The 20,677-nt window shown below is 33.1% G+C and overlaps 1 protein-coding gene across 1 annotated transcript; it reads left to right on the top strand.

Annotated features, from left to right (window-relative positions):
• The first annotated feature begins 8,900 nt into the window (after window positions 1-8,900).
• LOC111986897 (14 kDa zinc-binding protein) lies at window positions 8,901-13,797 on the top strand. The gene is made up of 6 exons (XM_024018589.2): window positions 8,901-9,031; window positions 9,131-9,235; window positions 11,516-11,602; window positions 12,435-12,582; window positions 13,433-13,550; window positions 13,657-13,797. The coding sequence occupies exons 1-6, from the start codon at window positions 8,997-8,999 to the stop codon at window positions 13,722-13,724; spliced, it is 561 nt and encodes a 186-aa protein (XP_023874357.2). The 5' UTR covers window positions 8,901-8,996; the 3' UTR covers window positions 13,725-13,797.
• Window positions 13,798-20,677: the final 6,880 nt, after the last annotated feature.

The raw sequence follows: 20,677 nt of genomic DNA, 5'->3' as shown, positions 1-20,677 counted from the left end.
TGTTAAAAAATTTATTTGTCATTAAAAATATCATGTCAGCATTTTAATAAACAAAAATAATCGTGTAAGAATTTTTTTTTTAAAAATTGAAAAGAAAATCTAAAATCTAATTAAATAAAATAATTGCGGAGGTCAAGCCGACCAAGGTTGCGCTTGAGGGCCTAAAATGTCACAACTAATTTGTTTTGGGAACGAAAAATTAGCTTATAATGGGAGATCCAAAAAAATAAAAAAATAAAAAATAAAAAAAATAAAAATAAAACCAAGAAACTAGATAATAAGAAGGATTCAAGTATATAGCACATATGCAAGTTGTAAAATGAAAGGACTTGAGGTTATAAGGCTCCTTAAATCACTACATAACACTCTTTACAATTCTCATATGAACTCTCTCTCTCTGATTTTTCCACTAAACCCCTTGCATTTGGGGCTTACCTCCTATATATATATATATATATAGGTAGTTTATCCTTTACTTAGTGGGTTGTAATGATGGAGTCTTATGGTGACTATCTTGTTAGATATCTTATCCCCCTTTTCACAGACTAGAGTGAGATTTTGGGTCTAGCACATTGTTTAAGCTAGCCATTAAACAATTAATGTGTGGGTCATCGTTGTCCTGTTCTAACATCTACATTGTTAATTTGTTGTTATTCCTTGTGATCATTGCCGCATCTTTTTTGGGGGGGTGGTGTTGTGGGGTGTGTTCTCAGCTTGGATCGCATCCCCAGGCATTGCACTTCTTCGACTCACCAGCTCAGGTAGACTCTCATGGGAAAGGGACATTGTGCCTAAGGAGACTCCTTGGGTCGACTTGAGGTTGCATGGGCTAGGCCTAGCTGGTATCTCCTCAGCAAGGCTAATTGGGCCTAAGGAGACTCTTCGGATCGATTCATAGTTCCACAAGTTGGGCATGACTGGGCTTTGTTCTTTATTTGGCCTTCTCTATTCCCTATTGGGCCTTTGGCCAACAGCCTAATATTGGGTGGAGCTTATTACCCCTCACAATAATTAAATTAAAAAAAATTCTTTTTATTATATTTTTTGCAAGAACATGTTCTTCCCCCCAAAGAAATGTTCTTTGGTTGTGTAAGGTTGAATTTAATCAACCATTCTGTTGGCTTTATTCCGTGCTAAATTTGTGTATTTAGCATTTAGTAACCCTATATTTCGGTGCGATTCATGTAAGGATAGTGTGTGAGAGAGTGTGAAGAAATGCTCAAGATTATGCAGTGAAACAGAGACTCACGGCTGGATCTCGCGGGTGGCTCGCGGCTTGCAAGTCGCCAAAGCTGGCACACGTGTGAAGCATGCAGGGGAGCTAAAGAGTCACCCCAGCTGTTGCACTACAGGACAAAAGTCCCAAGCTGGCCAGGCCGTTAGCTAGTGATTTGAACTCGCGACTCAGTCCAGTCGCGAGGCCAAGTCACCAGACCACCCTATTTGGGAAAAACTGACTCTTCGCATTCATTTTTCACCCCAGTATAAATACCCCTTATACCCATGAAATGTAGAGAGCTTCTAGAGAGAATTTTGAGAGAGAAACCCTAGAGAAAAATAAGATTGATTCATCCACAATCTTTATATAAAGACTCTTCAAATTCCTCTACTCTCATTCTTTCCATTATTACATCTTTGAGAGTTTCTTACCCAAATCATTTTCTCATCATACCCATATATGTGAGAAGGCTATTTGGTGCTTTGGTAAACAGTTAGGAAGGGACCAATGGTTATTGGTTGATGCTATGGGTTATAGCGGAATCTGGTAAGCTAAAGAAGATAAAGGTTCGGTGCAACCTTATTGGAGCAAGAAGCTTGGAGGGTTTAGGTACNAGAACATGCAATTCAATAGTTAGATTTTCAAAATATATAGTAATATTTATTTTATTGAGTAATTTTGTAGCTAAATTTTGTTCTTAAATTAAATACTAACAAGAAAATAGAAGAACATATTATCTCAAAGAATTTCTTTCCAAAATTTGTTTAAATTCTTCTTGAAAAGTTATACATAAAACCAAAAATTTTAGCTTGTGCTTCCATAAATTTCAGCTTTGTGCTTCCACAAAAATCAATTATACACCTTTACGCTCCATGAATTTCAACCAAAATCATCAAACCAAAATTCAACACAAACCAACTGCCTAGCATTATCAAATCTACCACCGACCCTAGAGAAAACCTAATTAAATTAATTGAATCCAAAATCAATAAACCCATATTCACTATTGATCATGTTTTTTGGCCATGGGTTTAGAGAGAGAGAGAGAATGAGTTCAATCATAATGCTTTGAGATGTGACCCACACCAACAATAAACCTAACTAGTAACCCACCCCCACCACCAGATTCAACCGAATAAATCGACCCACCAACAGGCAAATTAGACCACCGTGACCCACCTAACCACCAACCACCAATCTGTGTTTCACAAAACCCACCAATAATCAATCACAACTGTGAATTCAAACCAATTCATAACCACCAACTCCGATATGGGGTTTCACAACACCACACCCACCAACAACTAATCCACAACTTGCAAATCCAAACAAACCCACCAACAAAACCAATCAACAATTCTCGAGTCCCGCTGCCTTCACTGATCCACAAAGCTCCATTGTCAACTTTACACTCTTAGTACATGTGTCAAATTTTGTGTCAATCAGATATTATTTACTATATGATGTATAAATTTATATTTTATGCACAATTTTAAACTACAAAAATTTGCAATTTAAACAATTTATTATAACATAGCTATTCATCTTTAATTTTCCTAAAATTTTGTAAGCATGGAAGATATAAGAAGAAGATGTAACCCAATTGTAGATTTGTCAAAATTCACATCTAATAAAAAGATATTGAGTAAGGTTGTAACCTTAAGCTACAACTAATTTTGTAGCTAAACGTTATCTTGAATTTAATTTTTTTTTTTTTCATTTGGAATAGATTTGAATTCATGTTTTTTTGAGTTTTTAATTCTTTTTTTTTTTTTGGGGTTAAAATTGATAAATTAACTTTTAAAAATTAGATGCTGATGTGACATTCTTAATTATTATTTTATTAATCATGTCAGCATGTATCGTGCTACCTGTGCACTCCGTGTGCCACATAAATAATTTCCATTAGTTAGAATGTGAGATAATGATAGGGACCAAATTGGAAACAATTTATGATTTTTAAGGATCTAAATAGGAGCTCAAAAAAGTTGGTAACCAAAAATATATTTTCGATTATTATACACTTTGTGTACATACATACAAACTTAAAAGCACTATTTCAATTAAAATGATAAAATCATGTTTTCACAATTTCATAATTATAAATAAAAAATCAAGTTTTTAGAACATGATTTTACAGGTAGTGATTGTGTGTAACTAATTGTATACAAAAATTCTTCTAAAAAAAAGTGTACAACAATAATTAAGGAATTTATTATAACCTGAAACATCCCAACCCTATCCATGTTAGTAAACAAAAGATGGGTTTGTTAATCTGAAGCTAGTTAGTCGATCCAAGTAGGAAGTGACTTTGTAATTTTTTTTTTTTTTTGGTAAATAATAGTAGGAAGCGACTTTCATTTCTCAGTTGTTAGTCTGCTTTTGTTGTCCATGCCTTCTTCAAAATCTATGGTTACGTCTATACTGCACGGAAAAATATACCTTGTTATGGATATACCTTCTCCTATACCATAATTCACTTTTCTTTGCTTCTGATGTAGGACAAAATCTTCATCTATACCACATAGAAAAATATACCTTGTTAGTTTTGGTGTTTTTATGTAAGTTTTCGTTATTTTCCGTTTAGGGCATTTATTTCATTTTTTTATGTGCTTTTAATGTTTTTTAAGTTAAATTTGGTTCCTCATATAGTTAGGTATTAATTAAGACTTATTTTAGAATATGTTTTCTTGTTTGTTAAGTTATATAAAGCCCTTAAATAGGCTTTTAAGTTTGTAAATGTTTTTCTAGAGTTTATTATTAATAAAAATACAAAATTTTGTCAATTAATTTCTCTGGTGCATTTCAGATTTATCACTTTGTGAATTTAAGAGACCTCTTGTGGATTTGAGATTTATTACCAGAAACTAATATTTAGTATCTATTCCATCAAAGAGAGCATTGTATGCACTTTCTTCAGGTTTCAGTGACATCAACTTTATTTGTTCTTTTGGTCCCATCCTATGCCACACCTTAGAGGCTAATTAGGTTGGCCCAAAAGCAAATCCAACTAGATAATCAATTGGTTATTTAATAAAGAGTTATTAAATAACATAATTGCATTGGCAGTTAGATGTATGTATGATTACATACGTAGAATTGATTAAGAGACGACAAATATTTTCATTAAGAATGACAGAGAACATACATAGAACTGATTAAGAGACCACACATCTTGGGAATAAAGTGGAATTGGGGTGAAGATTGAAGGTTTTCCCTTGATCAATCTTCTTCTTTGTTTTTAATTTCACTATATCAAGATACACTTCTCATTCTTTATTTCAAAAATTCTAAGTTCCATGTTATCTTATATGAATGAAATAGATCAATATATTCGTTTGTTTGTTTTATATGAGATATGAAGCCATGTTTTCCAAAACAAAAATTTACAAGTTGTATATTATATTACTGTTACATATGAGAACAACATTGATTCATTCACACCTAAGGAAAACTCGACAAGATGAACCAAGTTAGAAACAACCTTGAACCTACCTGTGGCATTGTTGCTTACCCTTTTTGTTTTTTGGGAATAACAAAACAAAAAGTATTGATGTGGGTTTAACATAAAAACATAATCGTTAGGGAATATTTTTGGTGAGCAAAATTCACATACTAGACTATGAAGAATTTGTTTCATTGAGCACTCCGAGAAAACAACAACAAAAATGGAAACGAAAAAAGAAAGATTAAGATACTTTAACGACTTGCGAATAAGAAGTAAGTGAATTGTAGAATGTTTGATTTGGGAAAGTAATAACAATAACAATAACAGTAACAATAACAATAAAAGAATAAGAAGTGTTCAAGTACTACAACTATTTATACACTACTTGTTACTATTGATTAACTAATTATGAGTTTGTTCATATTAAGTTCCATATTGGTAAAATCGATTTACTATCATTACCATGACATAATGCTTGTGTGCAATTGGTTTACAACTTCTTAATACCTCAATCTTTACCCAAAAAAAGGAAAAAAAAAAAGAAAAAGAAAAAAAGAAAAGAACGAGCAAAGAAAAGTCTCTGCCTCCACCAATTCATAAACTACTAACAAAAATACCATAAAAATATTGAAGGTTTCCAATGAAACTAGGCTATGAATGATACATAATAGGAATGTTCAAGTGTTATAAAATCAAGGGTCAAAAGTAACATAATGTACAATGGATGTTGCTTCCTTTCCATTATGTTGCAGTATGTTTTTAACGACTGTTATAATAGTTGATTAACATTCTGAATAGCCTGCTACCTGACATACATAATAGGAATGTTGCAAGTGTTATAAAATCAAGTGCCAAAAGTGACATGATATATAATGGATGTTACTTCCTATCTATCATGTCGCAGCATGTTTTCAATGAAGGGTGTGGGTTATTAATTGGCTTTCTGAATAGTTTACTACCTGACATACATAACAGGAATGTTCCAAAGTGTTATAAAATCAAGTGTTAAAAGTGACATGATATATAATGGATGTTGCTTCGTGTCCATTATGTCGCAGCACGTTTTCAACGAAGGATTTGGTTTATTGATTGACTTTCTGAATAGCCTGCTACTTGACATACACATGGATTCAAGTAGGATGTTACAATAAATCCAATTACTTGTGATAAATTCTATACTTATACCCTTCCCAAAAGATAACTTTTGAAGTTTGCATCTTTTTGGGCAGATAACAAACGTTCAAACATTAATGCTCTTAATGACAATAACAATACTCGAAAATCCCCAATTCTTGTACTACTCTTTCTTGCTCACAACTTCATCATGGAAACCAATCTACAATGACAATAGCAATAACAATAAAAATAAAAGTAAAAATAAAAATAATAATTCAATCAATATCTACACTTCAAATAAAAAAAATAACAATTCAACAAAAGAAACAAAAAGCCATGATCAATGAATGTAGACAAATTACTACAACCAACATTATGATAGAATCTATGGAAGAACCATCATGGTCAAAGCTATATGAGAAAAGGGTTGAGAGTTTCAAAAGCACGTTAAGTCAAGTCCTTTAGAGAGGACTCAACTATGGTACTTGATCAACTTCAAAGAGAGAACTAGCAAATGTAGAGGCAACTAGACTGTTTTCATGTAACCCAAAAGGCAAGGAAAATTTTAAAGGGGAAGGCCTAAGAGAGAGTTATGAAATCCATTAACAAAATTATAGACTTGGATTATGATAGAGATTTCATAATTTTTAGATTCAAGAAATTATGATTTCTAGGGTTGTCTAAAAAACTTGTTGGATATGTTCTAAGGGTTGTACTCAGCACATCTATACATTGTTAGGTGGAGATTTGGTTTTAATGTCAACGTGAAAAAATAAAAATTGTTATGATTATTGTAACATGTCATTAGTTTCTGTCGAGGCTATCCATGAGTTCCTTAACTTTGTGAGGATCAATAACTTTGGTTCACATAAATGGCTTTCTTATCTTATCAAGAGGTAGCTTCACTATCACTAGGCCCCTATTCCCTCCACACTCGAACCCATTCATCGATGCCCCTCTTGCACTGCAAACCATTTTAGAGATCATAATTACATGGATATGATGTGTCATGATATATATAGTATTGGGAGATTATGGGACCAAAAAAAAAAAAATCCACTTGGTTTTAGTCCTATTTTGTATTCAGTGAGAACCGTTGACCATGAGATATATTGGCAGCTGCGGATCATTTGATTGGAATGAAATTTATAATGGTTACACTTGATGATATGAATCATTTGAAAAATAAATATATTCGGTTTGTAGCAGATCTCTTAGAAGATCAATTCGGAGTAGCTTTGTTTCATTTAGAAAATATGATTAGATGAACTATAAGCAGAGTAATTAGGCATAAATTGATACCAAGTCCACATAATTTAGTAACTTCAACTCCATTAACAACTACTTATGAATTTTTTTTTTGGGATTACACCCCTTATCTTAAGTTTTGGATTGAACAAATCCACGAACGCAAATAGTTCAAGGGAAAAAAATTGAGTTATTTGAGCCTTGGAGGATTGACAGGGTGAACTACTAGTTTTCGGATACGAGATATGCATCCTAGTCACTATGGGCGCATTTCTTTTATGAAATGTTTATGCAGTAAGAGTAGAGGTTGATCCACTAAGTATTCAACTTTCTTAGCTTCCCCTCTAAGAAATGCATTGAGTGTTAAATGTATATATAGGGAAAGTAATGTGCGATGAAAGATGCAAGCATGGCTTGAGGAGGGATTTTTTACCTACTTTTTAACAAGTAAATTTTCTACTTCATCAGACTAGTTTTGAGTTCGAGTCCAGGGCAACCCTTTAGGGGAGGTATTGTTATATCAATATGTTTGTATCGTTAGATGAAGTAGAAATAGGGAAGGTTCTCAAGGTCTTTGGGAATTGCAATACAAAGTTCACCATTTTATTTTTTTATTTTTTATTTTTGGGTTTGTTATGTTTAAATAGTGGTTGTCCTCTTGTTTTGTGAAGAGTTACAGAAACATTGCAAAGTGAGGAATAATTATAAGGACCAAACAAATATTTCTATGATTATCATGCACACACACAGGCTGCAATCTTGCTTTTGAAATCACAATTTGCTAAAATGATAAATCCTATTTTCATCGTTTCATAAGTAAAATCAAGGACGTAACCAGGATTTGAACTTAGGAAGGCCAAAGCATGAACAAAAAAAATTTTCTTGTGACATGGTTTATTAAAAAAAGAAAAATCGTGGTAGACAAATAATTGTACTTTACTACCTAAATATTTAAGTCAAGAAGGATATCATATGAACCAAAAAAGTTGAAACTTACAACATGATATTCTAACCTTTTTCGAAGAAGAAGAAAAAACAGAAGAAGTGGACTTTGGATCTCTAGATTTTGGGTAGTTGGAATTAATATTTTGATTTTATTATATTGACCAACTCACCAATATGATAATCCCATACTTTTGGATTCAACTGAAAATCATATTAATGAAGTTTTTTAAAACTTTGTTTGAAGATTTAAGAAAATTAGGATATCAATATTAAGAGTTGACAATGCTACGTCATCAATATTGGCTTCTAAAAGAATTTTGGCATTTTATCTTTTGAAAAAAAAAAAAATATTGTAATTCACTTTCCTATAGTTTATAAATCAATTAAAAAAGTCATATAAATTGTTGTAACCCCCCTAAAGGGATTTTTTTTTTCTATGAGATTTTTTTGGTTAGGCATTATTGGTGAATTGGAGAATTTTTGTTCATCCCCTGGCCCCTTAGTGGGTCTGTCACTGAAAATAATTGAAAAAAAAAAAATCATATTTTGAAAATATGATTTTACAAGTGGTATAATGCGTGCAACTAAGGCTAAAATGCAAACTGTATCATTTAACTTTAATTTAATTTTCTAACTTTATTTTCCTTTAATTGAATTTTCTAAATTTTAAATTTATTCATTTTAAGCCTTTCCTTCAATTTTGTTAAAAAAATTTCTGTACACAATTAACTAATAAAAAATATTTTTTATAAAAAAATTCTTAATTATTGATTTTTTTTTTAATGTAAGAATTAAAAAAAAAAAAATCATTAGCCAATTGCATACTTAAGAACAAGTTTTTAGCAAAATTGGACAAACAATTCTAATTGAATAAATTTGAAAAACTCAATTAAACAAAAGGAAAAGTAGACGGATAAAATAAATTTCAGTCAAATTTAGAAATGTAATTTACATTTTTAGCCTATTAATTTTCATTTCTCTGTCAGTCTACTTTGGTTATCCCTGCCTTCTTCAGAATCCATGGCTGCATCTATACCACCCTTCTCTCTGCTTCGGTACTCTCTCTCTCTATCTCTCTCACACACACACACACAATTCTATTTCTCATGCAAATAATATATGGGTTTGGTTTTGTTTTGAAATTTGAACCGCAGGAACTATGCAGCAACAACTGCAAGAGCTTTTGTGACTGTGAAAGTGAAACCTTCCTACACCATTTCCTCCACTACCCTCCTTCATCTTCCCTCTCGCTCTCGCAGGTATTTTCATTTACTCTGCTTTCTTTTATTATAAACACTTGTATAATTTTCTTAATCTTCAACTGGGTCTGTCTTATTTTGCTGCTCTTGTTCTTTTTTATTTTATACTTTTTATAGTAAAATTTAATAAAGAGAGAAAAAAGTTTAAAAAATAAATAAAATGAAAAGTACCCATTAAATAATTATCAATTATGTTCATATAGTTGAAATAGATATTGAAAGAGTCAAAATTAACCTAAAGAAGCTTCATTTTTGTTTGATTGGAACTTGTTCAGCCATGGTTTATGCTCTAATCACTCAAGCTTTCAGCTTTCATTTGGGGTCTGATAGGTTCATAGAGTTTGAATTACAGAATAGAATAGTTATTGGCATTCCAACTCTGATGGAATTGAAAATCAGGACAGGATTATGATTTCATTGTTTGGATGGGACAAAATTGGACTATGGAAGTGAAATTTTTTATTCAATTCACAATGAGTTATATTTAACAAATTAGAGAAATTTTCTCAGGAAATAAAGCATATCCCAGGGTAGAAAATTTTCACCCAGGTTATTATACTTCTAGTCCAGTCACTGTTTGATTGTGATGGAAAGCAAATAGTCATGTAAATTATGTGGTTGATGCGGGCACTCATGATCCATTATGCTTGTCTATTGGTGTTTCACTCACCACGATTGGATCGGAGTGTATGACTGCTGCACATATAAGAATAATCAATCTATTTAAATAGTTGTCAAAGGCTAGACTTGGTCTCAATTCTCATATTGCGAGCACGTGTCTAGGTATCATATTTGTTTGAACTCCCAACTTGGGACGTACTCATTTCAATTTTTCTGTAACTTAATCATTTATATAAGAAAAATTCCCAACTTTGGATGTGAAGGCACGTCTAGATTCCTGGATGAGTCTATTTTCTCCCTTATAGCCCCAGTCAATGATAAATGAAAATTTCATAGATAGCTTTTCCCAGATGGGTATTTTTCATAATCAAAATATGTGTGGAATACATAAAGTGTATTTAACTAGTGTTCCTGAAAAAACAGCCATTTCTGTCCATGCCAGGCATAATTGCTGTAGTCAATTTGCATTTCCAAGACATATCCCATACCCTCAACCATGTTACATTTTGTCTAACATGGGTACACTTTTCGTTTTGAAGTGTCTATGTGACATTGTTTGACAGTGCAAAATTTTGCATTTCTGGACCATTGATTGAACATTTGTAAAGGCAATATCTTGGTTGTTAGTTGCAGACTACTTATTTTTCTTGCTGTTGGTGTTTGATACATCTAACATTTCTCACTACAATTGGTCCAATAATTTTATGGATTTTTTAATTCACATGTGTGGAGTGTTTGTGGTTATGTTGGGCACACTGCTGTAGAGCAATACCAATCTTAAAATATGGTTTTTTCCTCCCTTTTCATTATTAATTACATATGCTTCCAGTGGGTTTTAAACTAGGGCTCAATGGGAGGATCTTCACATTGATGTTGTAGTTAATGGTTCTCTTTACTCCATGAAATACACAATTGCACATCAACCTAAAGGAATCATTCTTCTCTGTCTTCATTACGCAACAAAGTTTGATTTTTTTAAGGAACATATATTATAAGATCCTCATTTGTGGGAAAGCTTTAGTGACCATGAAGAGTTGATCCTTCTAATTGTTGCAAGGAACCCCGAGTTGAGGATCTAATATGTAGACAGGGTAAACAAGTTATTACATTATGTGATAGTAACTAGCTATGCATTGCTACATGTGAAGGTGGAATGCTTCTTCCATTTATAGTCTTGACTCTTGAGATTAGAAATTCATGGATTGCTATTTTCTTGGATGCAATTACTTGAGATGAAGTACCTGTAATTGTGATGGTTCAATATTTCTTTGATACTTTTTAGTGTAATTTTGCTGAAATTAACCACATCTTTACTCAAGAAAAGCAAACATTGAAACTGTTCTTCATTTGTGTTGGCTGCTAAAAAATTCAAGTCTTCTATTGGTTTCATCAGGAGGAATGATTGTTTATTTCACTGGTCTGAGTTAGCAGAGATGATACCTGAATTCTCTTAGTGGGTAATCTTTTTTCGAAGAAATGATCTAATTCATGCTTGTAAATTAAATTGCTATCACATTGAGTTCTAAGTATTTCCCCAGCTTCATAAACTATGGATTTGAGTCTGAAATATTTAGTTTTCTTGCTGCTTCTAACAACTGTAATTATTGGTATAAATATCTCTAATCCTCTTGTTTACTTATTATTGGCTTATGCTTCTAGATTGCAGTTTTATGCCAGTGCTACAAACAATGAAGAGGCTGCTGCTAGAGCAGCAGCAGCCAATGCTGACAGCGGAGCTCCAACCATGTACCGTCCCTTGTGATATAGTAACACTGGTTTGATCTCACATTTAAGTCATACGATGCCATTTTTTCTTGGTCATGTGAATTTTCTTTCATTTTGATCATCAAGATTTGGAGTTTAGTAGTGATTGTATACATCTAATTGGAGATACTCAAAAGATGGAGAGGGTTGTAGAATTTTGCAGTGAGAATCTATTGATTTACTACAGATATATAGAATAGTTTTAAATATATAGTCAATCATCAACACTTAAGAAAGTCTTTCTGGAAAAATTCCATATGTAGACAAGCACATATTAAGTTTGAAATACCAGGAAAAAGCTTCTTTTTTTTTTTTTTTTTTCCCCCCCTATATATATATATATTTATATACATAGGACAAGATCTTTTTTTTTTTTTTTTTTCCCCCCCTATATATATATATATTTATATACATAGGACAAGAAGAACTGAGCATCCAAAAAGATTTTGCTTTAACTTATAAAAGAACCACAGAACCTACTAATATAAAATTGAAGACTTGGGAACAAAACATGGTGTATATTTTGTGTACAAGTTCCTGAATTTTGTCTAATATCAATAAAACCATAACTAGATTTTTTTTCCCCCTCGAAAAATATATATATGTGGTCCAGAATGTTTTGAAACTTTTCCCAAGTAAGTTATCTACATTTGAATGAAAAAGTGAGGCCAAAATGAAAAATGAAAATGAAGTCAGTTAAGGCAATGAGCAGAATCTCATATATGCTACAACATGTTGCAATAACTGGTGCAAAGTACACAGATGGATTTAAGAGTTCTTGTTTTTTTATTTTTTATTATGATTATTTTTTCAGATTTGACAAGATCATAGCTAAGGAAATCCCTTCAAGCATTGTTTATGAGGATGAAAAGGTCCTAGCATTTCGTGACATTGATCCGCAGGCTCCTGTTCATGTTTTAGTCATTCCAAAGTTTAGGGATGGATTGACACAGCTTGGGAAGGTCATTTTTGTCCTTTTCTTTTATTTACATAGTTATATGCATCGGTAATCTTCCAAATGGGTGCAATGCATCAGTCTTTTCTGAGACTTATTTCTGGCAATGTGGATGTGAAATCCACACGAAATTACATTTAGTTCCTCTGATAAGATTTCCTTCTCCAGTAAGACAAGTCTCCTATTGGAATATGCAGCTTACTGGCTATTGGTTATATACCACTTCTTCCTGAAATGTATATAACTATAAATCAGTATACTTATGAAAAATGTAAAAAAAGAAAAAAGAAAATTTCCATATGCTCCATTGCTTTACAGGTGGTTCATGGACCTATCTGTCTTGAATTTTGAATATGTTTGACCTTATATTGGCCAAGTGCCCACCAAGGCACACTTTTTGATGGTTGAATGTTTTGGAAGTTGAAAGATGGTATGCATAGACTTTTAGCTTATCTGTAGGTATATGCTTCTGCGTATTTATACCAAATTGATGTTTGATTTCCATGGAATATCAAGTATTATTATTATTATTAGGACAAAACTTAGGTATAGTACCTTAGATGCTGTTCCTTAGGTTCTCATTTTAAGATTCAACCATGTGGCTACTTAACTAAAAATTACACTTCCATCCCATAACAAAAAATCCACATGGCAGAGTCTTAAGAAGGGAACCCAAGAAACAACATCTACATAATGTACTTAAGTCTTGCCCTTATAATTATTATTTTCTTAGAGAAAAGATTGTAAATATCAATTTTAATTTTATGTAATGAGGTATAGTCTGGTAGTAACTTTTTTTGGCAGATTGTTCTTTTTGTTTGCTAATCTTAATGACATGTTGATTTCCGCCTTTTCAGGCTGAAGCAAGGCATGGAGAGATACTGGGTCAGCTTCTCTATGCTGCCAAAATTGTAGCCGAGAAAGAAGGTATTCTTGATGGTTTTCGTGTTGTCATAAACAATGGCTCGGATGCCTGTAAGTTATCATCTCCATTCTCTATAATGTCTCTAGATCCTCTTTAAGTTGTTCTGCAATGCAATATTTCCTTATTCTCTCTCTCTTTTTCCCTCTCTCTGTGCAGGTCAATCTGTTTATCATCTCCACTTGCATGTCCTGGGTGGGAGACGGATGAAATGGCCACCTGGTTGAAGATCGGAAAATATCCTTTAGAACTTCAGGCACGGCGCCGCCCGCGCCCCCCCCCCCCCCCCCCCCGACCCCCCCCCCGGCATTTATCAATCGTATCATATTTAAGACTCTTCTTTGGGTGATATTTTTGGGGTGTGATATGCCTGTATCTTATGTTCCCCATAACATTGTAAGATTGGACCTGAAAACTAGAAGAGCTAATAAATAGAGGCTTTCCATTGGGGACTTAAAAGAGTTAGGAATTGTTTATTTATTAATCCCTGGATAGAATTAAATGGGAGATGGTTTTGAGTAGCCAATTACAAGTTGTTGGGACATGAGGCTTTATTTATTTTGATAAATATTTAAGCAAATTTATTGTCATCTAGTTATCTACAAACCTCAGTATTGTCTACGGGTGCTTCTGGAAGTAAGCACAAGTAAAGAGAGCTTAAAAAATGGCTCATAGGATGATTCTATTCCGTTTGCTTTATATTCAATGAATTCATTGTTTTGTCCTTGTGCTGGGGTAGTATAACCTCTAATGTATGGTCTTTATAATGTGAAGTAATATTCAATGGAAAAGAGCCACTGTTCTCATCAAGTTGGTTCTTTTTGTGTCTATAGGGTGATATTTAGAGGATGAGCAGTGTCATTTCACTTGCATCTTATAAGTTAAATAAAAATTTATCCAATTTGGTTTGGTGATTTCACAATTTAGTCTACCAGTTTTCAATTGTTCATTTGGAATAAAATGAAATCATTAGGGTTTGTCTAAAATAATTGTTTATTTGCACATGTTTTGAGCATTTTATTCTACTGATTTTATTTTATTCCAAACTAGAAATTAAAAAAGTTTGTGAACTAAATTATGATGGGCCTAGATTACAAGTCGGTAAATTGTAATTTACTTATTCAAATGTTGAGGGGTTAAATTTGTTCACAAGATAATATTAATTTGGATGGAACCGTATCAATTTTATTTTAATCCTTCCTTTGTGAACTCAAGTCAATCCACAAGAGGTTAAATTGTAACTTATCTTTTAATAATCTCCTTTTATGCTAACACAATGATAAAATCAAGAAGGAAAGTAGGTAATGGAGGGTCAAAACCCAAGGTTTTAAAAGTAGGATCAAACAAATAATCGAAAAAGGAGGTGGCTTTAGTTTTTTGGTATGATGGCCGATTTTATAACATCATAAATAATATCCATCAGAAAATTATTTAATAAAATGAAAACATTTAAATTTTCTAATATATTCTTCTATTTTATTTTGTAATGTCCAAAATTTTATCCAAAGATATTACTAGAAGAAAGAGTGACTCATTTATAAGCAACATCATTGTTAACATCCATTTATTTTTTCAATTTGACTTGCTTTGTGAGAGAGGGGACTACTTGAAATAAATCTCCACCAAGAATTTTATACATAAACACAACATTGAACTCAATCAAAAGGAAGCCCAATATTAAACAAAAGAATGGTAGGCCGACAAAATAAATTTGTTAATACATTAATGTTTAAAATGCTTGATGGGTCCAGAGACTTTCCCATCGTTGTAACTAATTCTGGAAAAAAAATCTTTATGGAATGAGGCTGTAGAGAAAGTATAGCGTTCTCTTTCATTTTTTCCTTCAAACAAAAATGTGATAAGCCCATATCTTAAAATCTACAATAGGGCACACAATGACTTATACACTAAATATAGCTCACTTCTAACCAATGTGGGAAAAGTACAGCACCCACACATATAACACCCAATCCATAATGAAAATACTCTCTCTCGGGTATTGAACGATCTTCACACACCCAACATTTTATGATCTAACATGATCATTAAGTTTATACTAATCTTGTTGCATCACTTTATCTGATAATTTTATAAGTAAGTAATGTTAGGACCACAACTTTTGTCATAATTTGCTCACATGGCAAGTGCCACAACTTGCTTATGTCGCAAGGCGTGAGTGGTGGAGTTGTGTAACCATTTGGACTCACAACTTTTACTTCACTACTCATGATTTGCCACGTAAGTAAGTTGTGGCAAAATTTGAGGTAAAAGTTATGATCCTAGCATTTTTCTTTATAAACTATGACTAGAGAAGTTGCCTTTCAAGTTATAATGACAGAGGTGTGCTCTATCTGTGGATGAAGATGAACAAATTCCACGGACGTTCCAATATAAACTCTCTCTATTTTTATTTTTTTGGTTGATAAATGAACTTTATTTATCTCCTACGAGGTTGAGTATAAAGTATGTATCATATGCTTACTGTTTTGATGTTATGGGAGAATATTAGCAAAGCCTGCTATTCTAACTACACCGAACATACAATGGAAAAATGTATTACACTAACCTCCTTTTTGTTTTATTGAAATGACACCTTAAAATATTAGTATAAATGGCACTATTATATAAATGCAACAAATAAGTTAATATCCTGAGTTTGTTAACAAAATATTTCCTTTGAAAAGAAATTTCTACCGAAATTATGTTGAGAAATATTATGTTTATAATATTTTTACAATATTTTTATAATATATTCTAAGTGACAAGTTGTTAGTGGCTGTTACGGACGAACTAAAAAGTAATTTAAGTTATAAATTCAAATTAGAACTAATAACAACTAACTACTTAGGATTTGTTGTGAAATTATTATGGACGTAGCAATCTTCTTTGAATTTTTTGAGTTTGTGTTCTTGTTTGTACTTGTTCAAGATATACCTAAATCTAAATTCATGTGATTTTTGGTTTTTAATTATGTTTTATTTTCCCTTTTTATTTAGTTAAAATTAATAAAATAATTTTTTATATTTAGAAGCTGAAGTGGATTTGACGTGGCATTTTTTAAATGCCAAATAAAATTTTTTATTATTACTTTAATAGCCACATTAGCATTTAGTGTATTAATGGTGCACTTCATCTGCTACATAGATTATTTCCATTTATGAGATGATAGTAGGGACCAAAATTAGAATGATTTTTGATTTTAGGAACTAAATGTGTTAAAATTAAAAAGTAGTGACCGAAATGGAAATTGGGTCAAAACATAGGGAACAAAAACATATTTTTGCCTTGGTTTAATGTCAACATATAAAAAAAATAAAAAAAAGTAAAAATGTTATTGTTATGGTAATTGTTACAGGTTGTGAGTTTCTATCAAACCCTTGCCATTTGAGACCCACTTACTTGAACCCTTGGAAGTTTGCTTGGCAAAATATGTGGTATTTGTTTGAAATGTGTGACACTAGGGTGATGTGTGTGAGAGTGAATATTTCACCTTTTTTACTTATTCATTTTTGAGTTTTTAGCAGTATTTGGGTCATTTTTAGCATTTTGAGGGTATTTTGGTCATTTTAATAGTTTTGGGATTATTTTGGTTATCTTATCTTTCTTAGGTGGGATCTTCTGGGGCTTGGGTCTATCTTGTATTTTATTAAACAAGAACAAATGATGGAAATCTTGATTCTATTTTCAATCATATTAATTGGATGTTACATTATTGTTTATTCTACAGGCTTAGGTACAGCCCCTTGGTTGATAAATGTTGAGAGTCATCCCCTCAAATATAGGGCTGAGAAAGAGTGTGTTACTGATGTGATGTTATATTTTATTGTGATGTTATATGTGGTATGTTTTTGAAATGAGTGACGCTAGGGTGATGTGTGTGTGAGAGTCTTTCAATCTTTTTACTTACTCTTTTGTGAGATTTAATAAGTATTTGGGTCATTTTCAACGTTTTAGAGAGTGACATTTTAGAGGGCGAGCAATATCATTTTACTTGTATCTTTATAAGGTAAATTAGAAAATACCCAATGTGGTTTGGGGATATCACAATTTTGTCTACCAATTGTCAATTGTCCAATTTAATGGCCTTCTAACATTTGGAACAAAATGAAACCGTTTGAGATTTCATCTAAAGAAGTGTCTTTTTCACATGTTATCATTTGTCTCCAACGATTTCTTTTTACTCCAAACTTGAGGTGGTTGGATGTGGAAATTAAAATGCTTGTGAACTAAATTGCAATGGGCCAAATTACAAGTGGGTTAATTGTAATTTTCCTTATTCAGATATGGAGGGGTAATTTTTTCACAAAATTTATTAATTTGGATGAAGTTGGTATCCTTACTTTAGGGAATCAAATGTTGCAATTGAATTTAACTCAGTTATGATAGGGTCAATTCACAATAGGTTCAATTGCAATTTATCCTTTTAATAATTATGTTTTTTTTCATGTTAACACAATAATAAAATCATGAAGAACAAAAGGAGTCCAAATCTTCCGTGACATTTTTCTTGTTCCACTATATACTCCACCAATTACTAATCCTCCATCATCACCAACCTCCGCTAAAGTCATCAATAGCCAGACACCAACCACTATAACCACCCACCAACTAAAATAAATTAAAAATTAAGATAAAAACCCTACACATGGTGGATCAAATCGGTCATGGCAACCACTATGCCAAGCCCAACCACACCTATTGAAAAAAATTCTTGGGAAATTTGTTGGAGGGAGTTGGTAGTGGCCGAAGGTGGTGTTGGCTATTGATGACTTCAACAAAGTTTGGTGGTGGTTAGAGGATTGGCGGCGGCGGTGGCGGCTAGTGGGGATGGTTTTGGTTTTTTATTTTTATTTGTATTTGTATTTTTATTTGTATTTGTATTTTAGATGTAAAAAAATTAAATTTTAATTAACTAGGCGTATGTAGGGGCCTTTTTTTGTGTGTTGGGCTGGGCTGCCTCCTGCGGTAGTAAGCCTAAGTATTTTGAGTAAGGGAGTTGAGACCGGTCCAACTGCAACTCAATTTGGTCCGGCTTGTGCGCAAACGTTGAGTCCAAGTCCAAGGGAAGACGCTACAAAGTGGGCTTATCTTCTGTTTCTGCCGCAGAAGATTTTTCTCCAGTTTCTGCCGTAGGATTGACCTTTCTGTTGCTGTGTAGTAAGACTGTCTGCCGTGCAGTAAAACTTTCTGCTATGCAGTGAAGCTATCTGCTGTGCAATAAAGTTTTCTACTGTGTAGTGAAGCTTCTTGCCGTAAAGCCTTCTGCTGTGCATCAAAGCTTTTTTTTGTGCTTTAAAGCTTCCTACCATAAAGCCTTCTGCTGTGCATCAAAGCTTTCTGTTGTGCTTTAAAGCCGTTTGCCGTGTGAATGACTACTCTTCATTTTTACTATAGAAATACTTTTCCACTTCTTGCACATAAACGAATCTAAAATCCAAAAAAAATACCCATCAAAAAAATGTTAGTTTAAATGGGTTAGTATATTCTCAAATATGTACACATATTCATAAATAAAGATATATGTATATATATACTAATGGTAGGATAATGATTAGTTTGTGTCAACAATAAAACACGTAATAAAAAATAAAGAAGAAAGCTTTGGTAGGAAAGGTTTAGCTTGTATAATAATTAACACGGTAAATATAATAAAAAGGTACTACGACAGAATAACTAGTACAATAAGTAAAAACACCACAGCAGGACAACTGATGCGGCAGACATGGTAAAAAACGTGCTACAGCAGGATGACTAAATATGACAGATATAAGTTATAGTGAGAGAAATCAAATATATTTGTAATCAAAATTAAATATTGAATTTTCCCATAGAATAAGTAAACCAAGAAAAAACCCAAACTCCAACTTGAACAAACTTGTCATAGGCTCTTGCCATAAAAGTTGAACATTTTAGAGAATAGGCCTAAATGACTACTAGTTATTACTTTTGGAGACTTCAAAGAGTGAGTTTGCTAAGAGGGAGGGAAAAGATGGTCTATTGATGCATGCCCCTATTCCTACCACGTTTTCTCTCTTCTTTTTCTTTCTCTGTGTTCTTTTTTTTTTACTCTTAGTTTCTAACTACTATCTTGCCGTGGATTGTTTTTCTCACTTGGGTCTTTTCCTTTTTTCTAGGTTCCTCTCTTTGGGTATTTATTACTCTCTTATCATGGGTTTCCTTCCTTAGGTGCTTTTCCCCCACCCCTAGGTGTTTTTCTTCTTCCCCTGCTTTTCACTCTTTCTCCTATTTTTTCCTCTACCTCGGCCCTCCCCTTTTTTTTGCCGTGGTTACCTTCCTTTTAGCGCAAACTGATTCAATGAGATTTCTCCCTTTTACCCTTAGGGCTTCACCAACTGTTTTTGGTTTGTTGTGGGCATCCTTTTAAGATTACCCACCAACCCATTGGTTGCCCTGACCACCAGTACATATTTGTTGCAAGACAAAATTCTCTTTTGTTTGTTCTTACCGTATACTTCTACCTCTAGGTTCAAAGATAAGAATTGGGCTACCTCACTACCTAGCTCTATGGCATGCATCAGATTGTCCCAACCATTTATTACTTCTTTTGGGTAAGATATCATCCCAGCAGGATATATTCCCAAAAGAAGTTATGGCAAGAAACCAAATATAGACTCCATTTTCCCCCCACCACCAAACCACGCCCTCTGAATCCCTTTGACCGTGGGCCCATCTCCCTTGTATTAGCTAGGTACAGGTTGGTGGGGCTCTAGCCTTTCTGTTTTTGTTTTCTTTCATTTCCACGCCGTTCTCGCCATAGCAGATTAGTTCTATTTCGTCCTGCTGCATGTCTCTGTCTTATTTCTTCACACATTTTCAGCTGTGTTTGTCAGTTCCTTTAGCTTGGTTTTTCTTTCCTTCACGCGTTTCCTGCTGCTGACACTTCTTACTGCTCCTTGTTTCTTTTCATCATTCTTTTTCATATTAGTTTTTAAGCCTGTCTTTTTTATACAAAAGGATTTGGGCCTTTGTGAGCCCAATAATGTTGACTGGATCAAAAGGGTATTGGGCCTAATTTATCTTCATCTGCCAAAGCCATTCTGCTAGAGAACTGTATTCTGCGGCAGATCTGTGTTCTGCTGAAGAACTATATTCTGCGGCAGTAAAGCCTTCTGTCGAAGAATAGGGACTTGTGTCTTCATCTGCCGAAACCATTCTGCCA

This window comes from Quercus suber, unplaced genomic scaffold, assembly GCF_002906115.3.
Source record: "Quercus suber isolate HL8 unplaced genomic scaffold, Cork oak 2.0 scaffold_340, whole genome shotgun sequence".
NCBI lineage: Eukaryota > Viridiplantae > Streptophyta > Magnoliopsida > Fagales > Fagaceae > Quercus > Quercus suber.
Note: the sequence above shows the minus strand (reverse complement) of the source record. Positions and strands in the feature narration are given on the sequence as shown.

Bases quoted from the DNA above. Each gene is read 5' to 3' on its own strand.
- LOC111986897 (XM_024018589.2), top strand. From the start codon at position 8,997: ATGGCTGCATCTATACCACCCTTCTCTCTGCTTCG. The intron at 9,032-9,130 runs GTACTCTCTCTC...TTTGAACCGCAG, and splicing joins CCACCCTTCTCTCTGCTTCG to GAACTATGCAGCAACAACTG. The intron at 9,236-11,515 runs GTATTTTCATTT...TTATGCTTCTAG, and splicing joins CTTCCCTCTCGCTCTCGCAG to ATTGCAGTTTTATGCCAGTG.